The 12101-nt window shown below is 30.7% G+C and overlaps 1 protein-coding gene across 4 annotated transcripts; it reads right to left on the bottom strand.

Moving 5' to 3' along the window:
- Positions 1-2506: 2506 nt before the first annotated feature.
- LOC148771798 (uncharacterized) lies at positions 2507-10345 on the bottom strand. 4 transcript variants are annotated; one of them, XM_088815521.1, is made up of 11 exons: positions 10153-10345; positions 7075-9364; positions 6655-6960; positions 6497-6584; positions 5634-6405; positions 5467-5526; positions 5001-5147; positions 4097-4432; positions 3486-3562; positions 3333-3401; positions 2507-2972 (listed from the first exon to the last, which is right to left on the bottom strand). In XM_088815521.1, the coding sequence occupies exons 2-5, from the start codon at positions 9348-9350 to the stop codon at positions 5647-5649; spliced, it is 3429 nt and encodes a 1142-aa protein (XP_088671647.1). In that variant the 5' UTR covers positions 9351-9364; positions 10153-10345; the 3' UTR covers positions 2507-2972; positions 3333-3401; positions 3486-3562; positions 4097-4432; positions 5001-5147; positions 5467-5526; positions 5634-5646. The 4 variants fall into 4 exon arrangements, with proteins under 4 accessions (XP_088671647.1, XP_088671648.1, XP_088671649.1 ...); XM_088815522.1 differs by having other exon boundaries at positions 5074-5147; positions 10153-10333; XM_088815523.1 differs by having other exon boundaries at positions 5074-5147; positions 7075-9076; positions 10153-10296.
- Between the last annotated feature and the right edge of the window lie 1756 nt (positions 10346-12101).

Genomic DNA, 12101 nt, shown 5'->3' with positions numbered 1-12101 from the left:
CATGTCGGAAACGTGTCTAACACGTGGACACTTCTCCAATTTGACGTATATGTGTAACAGAGCCTTCCGCATTTTTATCTGCAGAAAAGTATTCTTCAAAGCAAGATTGACAGTGAGTACAATACAAGGAGTCCAATAAGTATTAGGAAACACGCCTTCAATAATTTATCCATCGACCTTACAATTCCTAGCATTATCAGTAATAACATGAACAACTTTTTCATGTCCAACCTCGTCGATTACTTCGCGCAACAGATTTACAATAAATTGTTTATCTTTTATCTCATCCAAACAATCCACATATTTGACAAACATAGGACTAGACTCAGAAAAAAAAATATATTATTAATCGAATGTCTCCTTTGTGGGTCATTCCAAGCATCAGTCACAATACTAACACCATTTTCAAACCAAGTGCTCTTAATAGGTTCCAACAACCTTTCCACGTGTGCCTTTTCTTGCTGGAACAATGTGGTTCTCAATTTATTAAAGTTGGGAGGAACATAACCACCCAATGAATTATTAGCAGCAAGTACAAAAGAGCTCAGAAAATAAGGAGTATGAACAACATTAAAAGGTATGCCGCAGTATAAAACATCCTAGCAATTTCTCCATCCAATTTATCTCTAGTTTGTAAATCTAAAGCTCTAGAAATTGGTGAGTCGTCTACTCGTCTCTTCTTCAAATTCAAAAGATTTGAACCTCCTGCTTCACCAGACAATGGATTCATCGTAGTTTTCGGTAAAGACACTTTTTTAGGTTGTGACTTCATATTTTTTTGTGTTACATCTTCTTCTATCTTCATCATTTCAGAAATATCTTCCGTCCCAACACTCGTGCAACCTGCAATCGCTTGCTTCGTAATGTTTAAGAGGTGAGCTCTAACCTTGATATAACTTCCTTGTTTTTCTTGATGACATAAATTACAACCCATTTTCAATTCACACCATCGTCCCCCAATTTTCTGATTTTAGTGACATATTTCCACACAACTCTATTCTCTTCGTCTCTACTTCTAATCTGATCCATAGTTAAATACAAAAAAGCAAAAAAAAAAAAAAAAAAAAAAAAAACAAACAAAGGAGAGAATATAATATAATATTGTTGTGACCCAGAAAATAAGCCCAACCTTGTGGCTGGCGAAGGTTAAACGTAAAGCTCCCCAATTGTTTATTCTATACTCCTTTTCAATTTTATTTTCTACTTTTCTTCAGAGAAAAGTCAGATGCGTATCGTGTAGTATATGTGTATAGTTGTATAACCTGTAATCCTGTATATATTGAAAAATAATATTTAATATTATTATATTAATTTTTTCGAGAGCAGCTAGCAACTGGCAAGAAACACTACAAGAAAAATTGGTTTTAGCGACCCTATGGTATGGTTGCTAAAAGTACAAAAATGGTCGCTAAAATATATAGTGACCAAATAAAAATGGCCACGATAGGTTAGCTACTAAAAGTACTCAGTGACGAGTTTTTTAGTTTGTCATTAAAAGTCTATACTTTTGTGACCATCTAATAATGGTCAGTAAAGATGTAATCGTCAGCGTCAAATTTGTACTCGCTGATACCAAGATTTATGGTTGTTGTAGTATTAACATCGTCACTATAGATACACATACAGTGACCACATACTTTGCATTCACTAAAGATGTAATTACCAGTGACGAATTTCTACTCGCTAAAATTAAGATTTATGGTCGTTGTTGTATAAACATAGTCGCTATAGATACACATACAATGACCATATCATGTGGTTGGTAAATGCATAGTCTCTGTAGATACACATACAATGACCATATTGTTTTGGTTGTTAAAAGAATAGTCGCTACTGATACACGTACAACGACCATTTTTTGTTAGTTGGTAAAGGATAGTCGCAATAGATACACATATAATGACCACATCATTTTGGTTGTTAAAAGAATAGTCGCTGTTGATACATATACAACGACCATTGTTTGTTGGTTGGTAAATGATAGTCGCAATAGATACACATACAATGACCATATCGATTTGGTTGTTAAAAGAATAGTCGCTATAAATCCACATATAATGACCATGTCGGTTTGGTAGTTAAATGAATGGTCGCTATAAATACACATACAACAACCATTTCTTTGTGGTTGGTAAAAATGATAGTCGCAGTAGATACAACATACAATGACCATGTCGTTTTGGTCGTTAAAAGAATAGTCGCTATAGAGACACATAAAATATATACAATGACCATGTCGTTTTGAGTGATCAAAGATACCAATATAGCAATAAAATGACTAGTCGCAATAATATTAATGTTTGTTGCTACCATATTATAATACTCATCGAGTCCCCGTAAAATAATAACTGGTTGCTAAATCATTTATATGTTAAAGACCAAGAAACGGTGACAAAATAATAGCTATTGGTTGTATCATCTAGTCTATCTGAAAAATAACAGAGAAACTACAAAATGTAAATACACAAGTTGATGATACTTACAAAAATTACTCGGACATCTCATATAATGCTATATCACCAATCATTATATATGTACCATAACAAACAGACTACACCAATTCACAATATAACGAAAAACAAACCCAAGAAAAAACAATTTGTATATCCGTAATCCAACACACACATTTTGCCACTCGATTAGGCCAAAAAGCTGCAGAGGCAGGTTTGTACTCAAAGCGACAATAATATTTGTCTACACCAACACTGCCCTGCTTAATATAATTCTTGAAAGTGTGAACTACGCATTTTCCCACAATTGTGTGATGTGAGCACTCTTGAGTGTCATAATGATTAGATCAGAATAACTCTTTTGGTTCATCAAATTGTCTCCTCCCACCAATAACTCTATCTGCCCTATATACTATCTCACTCAAATAGTCACTTCACTACGATTGTCGAATCAATATTTTCCGAACGTGCGACACAAGAGGCTGAATTGCTATATGATGGTCTCATCAACACACTCTCCAGCTTTAAATCCACATGAGTACAATCAGAAAAAAAAAATGATAAGCCGTCATTCTTACATATCTAAGAAATAGATACACCAATTTTATGCAGGTAAAAGCTCAATCACCAGATTTAAAAAAAAAAAGTTCCGATACACCACGACTAATTTGATTGACGAGATAAAATAATAACTTCAACAACAATTATTAGTGAACAACTTCAAGATAAAACAATTGCACCCGTAGACCATACTCTTTATAGATCTATTACCTAGCACCTACAAAGTATTGACAAAAATCTGGTAGGACTAGAATAAGGTGTATGTGTTAAAAAATTAAACCATGTTCACACTGTAAATAATAATAGGAGCAATAAACTTACGATCATATACTGCATTCATTGCAATTTCGCCATATACAAAAATAGCCTGTTCCAGAGCTTGACTGTAATCTGTTGATCAATAGAAAAAAACGTGTTACTACAATCTAGATAACTCAGCCAAGCAACTATAAATTAAATAGTAATCACCATTACCCGAACATGCATGTGACTGTGGGATGATATTTATCGTCAATGAAGGCTTTTTTTCGCAACATGAATGATTTTACCACCTTGATCAAATGGATCAGTCAAATATAAAGAAATCAATCAAGACTTCATATCTAAAGAAACATAACAAAAAACTAAAGATATTCTACCCCAAAATTTTGGACAGACAACCAATTAATATCATCACATTGCACCAATAAAAAATAATGTATAATTATAAATATAAATATATAGATATACATACATATATATATATATATATATATATATATATATATATATATATACATATATATATATATATATATATATATATATATATATATATATATATATATATATATATATATATATATATATATATATTAATTTGAACAAAAAAACTCATTATAAGCATATATAATATTAAATTTTGACTATAATATACACTAGCATGTGTGTATATTCTAAAAAATGTCTAATCATTAGAAAATTCACATAAATACACCACATAAACGTCGATAGCATTCATATGTACTAGACATGCGCTAACAAGTGGACAGTAGAAAAAGTACCATCTTTTTTCATAGAAAATAAATTAAATATTGAATACATACCAAGGAAAATGACAGATGTTGGCTCGTCTCCTACTTCCCCATCTTGAGTTTGGGTTATTTCAATCATTGACTACCATCATATAGAAACAACAAATATGTCAAAAGTCAATCAAGTAATATGAGTTCAATGAAATTTATGGTCACAAAGTGTAACATAGTGTAATACAAATGTAAATTACAGCCAAACTAGCACTTTTTTGGTCGATAAAATAGTCAAATGACTTGAGACAAAAAAAATAATGCCAAAAAGATAAGCGAAAAAACTAAGCTTTGTTGTCAGGTGAGTGACATCTAATTCTCGGACGTAATCAGTTTCGTCATTTGTAACTACAATTCCTGCAAAAATATTTAACATGAACAAAATGAAAACTTTGATAAACTAAAAAATTGAGCAGTATCAAGTATGACATCCAACTTAAGAACTTTTTCATGAATCTATACCAACTGCTACTAGATACTAATAATATGATGGACCCCAAATATAATACTTCAATCAACAACGAAAAAGCACTACACATATTCAGAATCCACGATAGATACTCACACATACCAGTTCAATATACTGAAGCTATAATGTTAGGACATAATACATACAATGAACTAGAAATATACCTCAGTCTGGTAATATTTTCAGGTGACTTCGGCAATATTTCAAAAGAAAAAAGATAAATTATAGCAACTAAGGGTACGATCACATGCGAAGATCCTCAACAATCATGTAGACCTTAATGATTTAATTTTTGTGCCTTTGTTGAACTTGATAATAAAATATTTATTGATGTCCCTAGTGAATTTCTTTTCACCTTAAAATCGGAGTTATTATCTTAAAAATCACAAACAAAATGAAAAGTTCAAATACTTGATAAGATTATATATATATATATATATATATATATATATATACCTCCCAGCATAATGAATCATCAAAAGACGCAGAAGCAAAAGCTTCAATATTTGAACCCTTGACCTGAACATACATTTTTTTAAGGGCTTGCCTTGCAAGTTCTTGAAAGTCAGTTATACTTGTACCACATTCAACCATGATTTTGCCCTGTAAAGGAAAAAAAACACCGAAGTTTCTCATTAATTAATTTCTTGAAAATGTAAAACCCCAATCACATACATAAACACTATTCTCAGACAAATTAAGACGTAAAAAAAAGCAAAAAGGAAAAAAGAAAGTTACGAGAAAATAATTAAGGATCAACTAAACCAGAAACGGGCAAGTTATGAATTGAGCATACAACCTCAGCTCCATACCAATTTAGTCACATTCAACTTTCTTGCTGAATATTGTGGATGTGAGTGGACACTTGCTACAGATAAATGTCATTTAAGTTTTAAATATCACTATGAAAAAAAGTAATTACCTCATGTTGAATAACTTGTTCAACCCATGTTGAAATTCTTGCAAATTGTAAATTGACCCACTGGAGCACCAATGTTACATATACGACCAATATCCAAACAATAAAAATAAATAAATCTCAAATAATAAACATTGAAAATAGCAGAAATTATTTTAAATTCTTTATACCTGGATCTTTTTACTATTCCAAGTCGCTATCTATGTCAGCATGAGATGCAACTTCATCGTCGCTGCTCCAATACTCATCTAGAGTGTCATCTTCTCCATCATCATCTTCTCCTTCATCTTTATCACGTGGATAAATTATCTTTTCTGGAATTTCGATCTCCAAAGGAGCTTCATTATTACGGTGTATCAATCCAATCTCTTGATCACTATCTTGAATGTTAATATGAGCACAACTTTCTTGTTGATACGCGTCATTTGTATCAGGTTCATTTCCATCGATTAATCGAATGAATGATGGGTCGAAAAGATGTCGATGTTGTACATGTTGAACTACTTTCCAATTTCCACCTAATTTTGTATCACTGACATAGAACACTTGGGATACTTGATTTGCTAAAATATAAGGTTCACTTTCATACCATAACTCACCCACATTTAAGCTTGTAAGATCACTATCTATCTTTACTAATTTGTTCCGGTCCAAATTAAACCATTTGCAACTGAATAGTACGCATCGGTAACCGTGGGTATAGCTCAACTCAATCACATCTTCTAAGACACCATAAAATTTGATCATTTTACCTTTGTGAACAGAATGTGTACAAACTCCACTATTTTGTGTCACCCGTCTAGAATCTCTTTTGCTTGATAGATACTTGACACCTTCTACGATGCACCCACTACATTTACTAATACGATAATCAGGCCCAGAAGCAAGTGCAAGAAGTTCATTGGTAGCTTCTGGGGATTTTATGCTGCTCAACGTTTTCATCTAATTTTATGAAATAATGTGAGTTAACATGTGTTAAATAAGGAAAATATTAATATATGAAAAAAATGAAAACATAATTTCGAGATCTTACTCGACTATCAAACCATGTAGCAAACTCTTTCTTTTGTCTAGTCTCCCAACCAATAGGATTTTCTTGTTTAAGTTCCTCTTCATGCTCCCTGTAAAATGAAAAATTAACCCATCAAATAACATTTAAGTGCTGTTATGGTATTTAAAAATTCTACTTACCTCAAATATGAATCTAACTCCACGCAATTATTCAAGACAAACCAATGCAATGAACTATATTGTTGAGGAGTCAACTGTACAAAATCTGTTTCTCCAAAAGTTCGAATTTTACTTCGAAAAACAGAGATTGTTGCATCTGGATGTTCCTCACCATCATAATTTCTTTGCTCTCTATTGTATTTCGTCTCAATTTCATGGAGATACAATGAACAAAAACTCAAACACTCTTTCACGATATAAGCCTCTGCGATTGAGCCTTCGGGACGAGCTCTATTTCGAACCATCCCTTTCAGACTACCAAGATACCTATAATTATATGAAAATACCTATAAATCTGACACATAACATAGATAAAAAAATATAAGCTATGCAACTAAGCAAACAAATCAAGAAAAGAAAAAGTAAAACTAAATTCGTTACCTTTCGATAGGGTACATCCATCTATAGTGAACAGGTCCACCAATCTTTGCTTCTTGTGCCAAATGAATTGCTAGATGGACCATCACATCAAAGAAAGCAGGTGGAAATATCATTTCTAACTTGCTTAATATCACAGGAATCATTTTCTCCAAATTTTCAAGGACATCCAAACTCAATTTTCTAGAACATAACTGTCTGAAAAAACTTGTCAACTCGGTAATAGCATTAAGAACATCTTTATGTAAGTAACCACGCAACCCTACAGGAAGCAAACGTTGTAATAGAACATGACAATCATGACTTTTCAGCCCTGTTATCTTACCATCTTTGATATTCACACATCTGGATATATTTGCGGCGTACCCATCCGGGAATTTTACTCCTTTCAAGAACTCACAAAAATCTTTTTTCTCCTTTCGGGATAGGGTATAAAGTGCACGCGGCTTTAAACACTTCAGCTTACCTTCTTTATTTGCTTTGGCACCTTCTATTGGCTTCAAGTGTAACTCACTTCTTACACCTATATCCTCTAAATCTAAACGAGACTTTTCAGTATCCTTTGTTTTACCATCAATATCTAATATAGTTCCCATCACATTATCACATATATTCTTCTCAATGTGCATTACATCAAGATTGTGCCGTAATTTTAGTTTAGACCAATATGGCAACTCAAATAATATACTTTTTTTTGTCCAACATAAGTCATGCGAAGGACGTTTTCGTTTTTTATCCATGGGCTGCTTGCCAAGCACAACATTTTCTACATTTTGTAGCTGTATAAGAATTTCAGCATTAGAAAGCTCCATCGGTTTTGATCGGTGTTCTGTCCGACCATTAAATTTGAGACTTCTACGATATGGATGATTGCGTGGCAAGTAACGCCTGTGGCCGATATAACCAATCTTGCTCCTTAGCCTTTGTGAAGGAGTTTCGGAACTACATCTTGGACAAGCACAATATCCCTTTGTTCGATGTCCAGAAATATCACCATACGCAGGAAAATCATGAATTGTCCACAAAATTGCAGCATGTAAAACAAAAAACTCTCCAGTTTTAGCATCTCTCGTTCTTACTCCAGATTCCCATAACTCCTTGAGATCATCTACCAAAGGTCTCAAATATACATCAATATCTCTTCCAGGTGACCTAGGACCCGGAATTAATAGGGACATAATAAAATAAGGTTCTTTCATGCATAACCAAGGGGGTAAGTTATATGGCACCAAAATCACCGGCCATATACTATAGGAGTTATTCATGTTACCGAAAGGATTAAACCCATCAGTGGCTAGTCCAAGGCGGACGTTTCTTGGATCTTGAGCAAACCATGGATATTTTTTATCGAGATCTTTCCAAGCTTCAGAATCTGATGGATGGATCATTGTACCTTCTTCGTCAATTTTTCCATCTTTATACCATCGCATATCAGACGTTGTCTTTCTCGATAGATAAAGTCTTTGCAGTCTTGGCTTTAGAGGAAAATAGCGCAAAACTTTATGAGGAATTTGTTTTCCTTTTCCATCATTTACTTTCCATCTAGATTCTTTGCATATTGGACAGTTAATTAAGGTCTCGTGTTCTTTCCAAAAGAGAATGCAATCATTTTTACATGCATGGATAAACTCGTAACCCAACCCAATATCTTTTAATACCTTTCTTGATTCATAAAACGATGAAGGAATAATATGACCATCAGGCAGATATTGTTTGAATAAATCAATAATCATGTCATAACATTTATTAGTCATTCGGTTCAAAACCTTTATGTGAAGTAGTTTGACAAGGAAAGATAACAATGATTTGGAGCAACCAGGATATAACTTACGTCGTGTATCTTTCAGCAATTTATGAAAATTTCCCACTTCATCATCAGATACGAGATTTGGTTGACCAGCATGAGTATCATCACAATGGTCGAATGGACCTTCATAATCATCATCAAAATTCTGCATCCCAAAATTCAAATCCTCCAACATCTCTTCCTCTTCAAATGTCTCATCTACATTATCATGAACATTCTTATCTTCCACATATTTATTAGACTTTTCACCATGATGCACCCATTCATTATAAAAAATATCTATCCCATTAGTGAGTAAATGCAATTTAACCAAGTAAGGTGGGTGCAAACTCTGATTTAAACAATCTCCACATGGACAAGGCATATCATTTCTCTCCCCAATATGCTGTACAGCAAATCTCATGAAATTTTTAACTCCATTAACATATTCTTCTGAAGTAAAATTATTGAGCTTGATCCAAGTCTTATCCATTAGCAACTTTTATACTAAAAGAGAAAAGAGAGGTAAAAATATTAGATTATGTAATAACTGACATGAATTACATAAAAGAATAATACTATGAACACTATAGCAAGTAAACACATAAAGCAAAAGACGCATAATGAGTATGGTCTAATATATATAGAATGGGGTGTTAAGAATAGACCTTAATTTATTTTCCAAATGCAGAAAAGACTCTTCATTAATTTATATTTGCGCAATAGTATAATTCTGTAAACAAATTATCAACCTTCGAATTTCAATATTACCACATAGCTATGCTGTAAACATGAAACATGCATAGTAGTTCTTTAAAGTAACAAACTTTCAATTACAATATTATTCCATTAGAAAGATTTAGCATATATTCTCTTAACAGGAATAAAATGTCTGCCTGCTTCTTGTCATTACTTGCTTCTTATCATTACTCGAAGAACAATATAAAATTAAAAGAGAAAATATATACAAATTAAACAAAACTACTATTTGTTTCTATACATGCAATTTATTTTATTTATCAACAGATACATGTATCACAAATTCACAATTGGATCTTTCAAAAAATGTCATTCTTTCCCTCAATCAAAAATGTCATCAGAGCTTTCAAAAAAGAAAAAAAAACCATTGTAGAACAAAATTGATTTCTAAACTATAAAGAATCGTACAACCCTTAATTTACAAACAAGAAGACACATAATTTAAAATAACGAAATTTAGTAGAACTAGGGCTTTTTGAAAAGTAAATTCGATGAACAATTTATATATATTGAGAGAAATTGGTAGCAAGAAATACCTTGATCGAGAAAACAAAGAAGGGCAAGACAATTAGCATGAAGATTAACGCAATGACTGAGTTTCTTTGGACATCAGAGAGAGATGGTGTTCGCGTTTGATGAATGGGTTTGCCAAGATAGAGAAGTTCAATTTTTTTTTCTTCATTTTTTTTCTATTTTTTTTTCCTACTATTAAATAATAAAGATATTAATAATAATAAATGTAAAACAAATATTATTTGTATTTCATTATTAGTAAAGTGTTTTAGGATAAAAACTTTAGGGCAAAATGCATTCAACCCCTATAAATTTACCGGTTTGGCACTTTCCTCTCTAAAAATTCAGAAAAGAGATAAACCCCCTTCGAAATATTATTTTGATTGTACTTTGCCCCAAAAGTTAATTTTCAATGGACATTGTGGAACAAAAATAACGCCTTGAAATATATTTTAAGCATACTAATTACTTAGGGGGTAAATTGTAATATATTTTAAAAAGACGTAGTTATTTTAATTTTAAAACTATAATGTATTTCTCCATTTTATAATTATTAAATATAAATATATATATACATAATAATAATAATAATAATAATAATAATAATAATAATCATAATAATAATAATAATAATAATAATAATAATAATAATAATAATAATAATAATAATAATAATAATAATAATAATAATAATAATAATAATAATAATAATAATAATAATAATAATAATAATAATAATAATAATAATAATAATAATAATAATAATAATAATAATAATAATAATAATAATAATAATAATAATAATAATAATAATAATAATAATAATAATAATAATAATAATAATAATAATAATAATAATAATAATAATAATAATAATAATAAGAATAAGAATAATAATAATAATAATAATAATAATAATAATAATAATAATAATAATAATAATAATAATAATAATAATAATAATAATAATAATAATAATAATAATAATAATAATAATAATAATAATAATAATAATAATAATAATAATAATTAAACATACCTTGTAACATAAAATTTATTTATTTATTTTTTTCATATTTTTATGTATTTTTTTATTTTTTTTATTAAATACAATCGCGTACATATTTTTTAAATATTCTCGTATTTCTTATTTTGCGCTACAAATATTTGCATTATTTTTTAATAAATTTTAAACACACGAAGTGCATAAAGTATATATTAAATATAAATAAATCATAATTTTTTTTAACTCAATAAAAGCAGAGAAATCATCGATTTTACTTCTTTCTTTCGAGAGATATTAGGGTAATTATCAATATATTATTTTTTTCGTGAAAAAGTAGAACTATAAAGTGTCTGTGTAAGATGACAACATACCTCATGGTGTTTTTCGTAGTTACGTAAATATGGGAGATATTTTGTAGTTACACATTACCTCGGGGAGGGGGGTGGGGGGTGGGGGGTTCTCGTATATAATTGTTCCTTTATTGTTTTTCAAATATCATAAGAGTAACATGGACAAAATATATTTCTATGAATTTAACCGTCAAGCACTGTCGGAAGGGGATTTTCATAATCACGCAAACATGAGGGGAATTTTTGTAATTAGGCCTTACCACTGGGTTTTTCATCATTTGCCCTAGAATATATCATATTAGTAGTTTTAGTTTTATGATTTTATAAAACTGGGTGGTTTTTATTTTTTTAAATTTATGAAAGTTTCCGAATCTTTTTATAAATGTTAAAACTCATGTGATTTCCGAAATTTCCATAACTTTTGTAGTTGAAAATAATTTATAGATTTGGAAAATTTTGAAATTGGAGTAGGAATTAATTTTGTACTTTCGAAGAAAAATAAAGTCCGAAAAGGTTACTTTCGATCCGTTTTATCCGACTTTCACCCTAGAGGGTGTGATTGGAATAGACGACCAAATTTGAGCTGATAGTATTCCGATTTTTAGCTTACAACTCT

Source organism: Erythranthe guttata, chromosome 3, assembly GCF_056151865.1.
Source record: "Erythranthe guttata isolate IM_541 chromosome 3, IM_541, whole genome shotgun sequence".
NCBI lineage: Eukaryota > Viridiplantae > Streptophyta > Magnoliopsida > Lamiales > Phrymaceae > Erythranthe > Erythranthe guttata.
The sequence above is the reverse complement of the archived record's forward strand: the minus strand, read 5'-3'. Positions and strand labels throughout refer to the sequence as shown.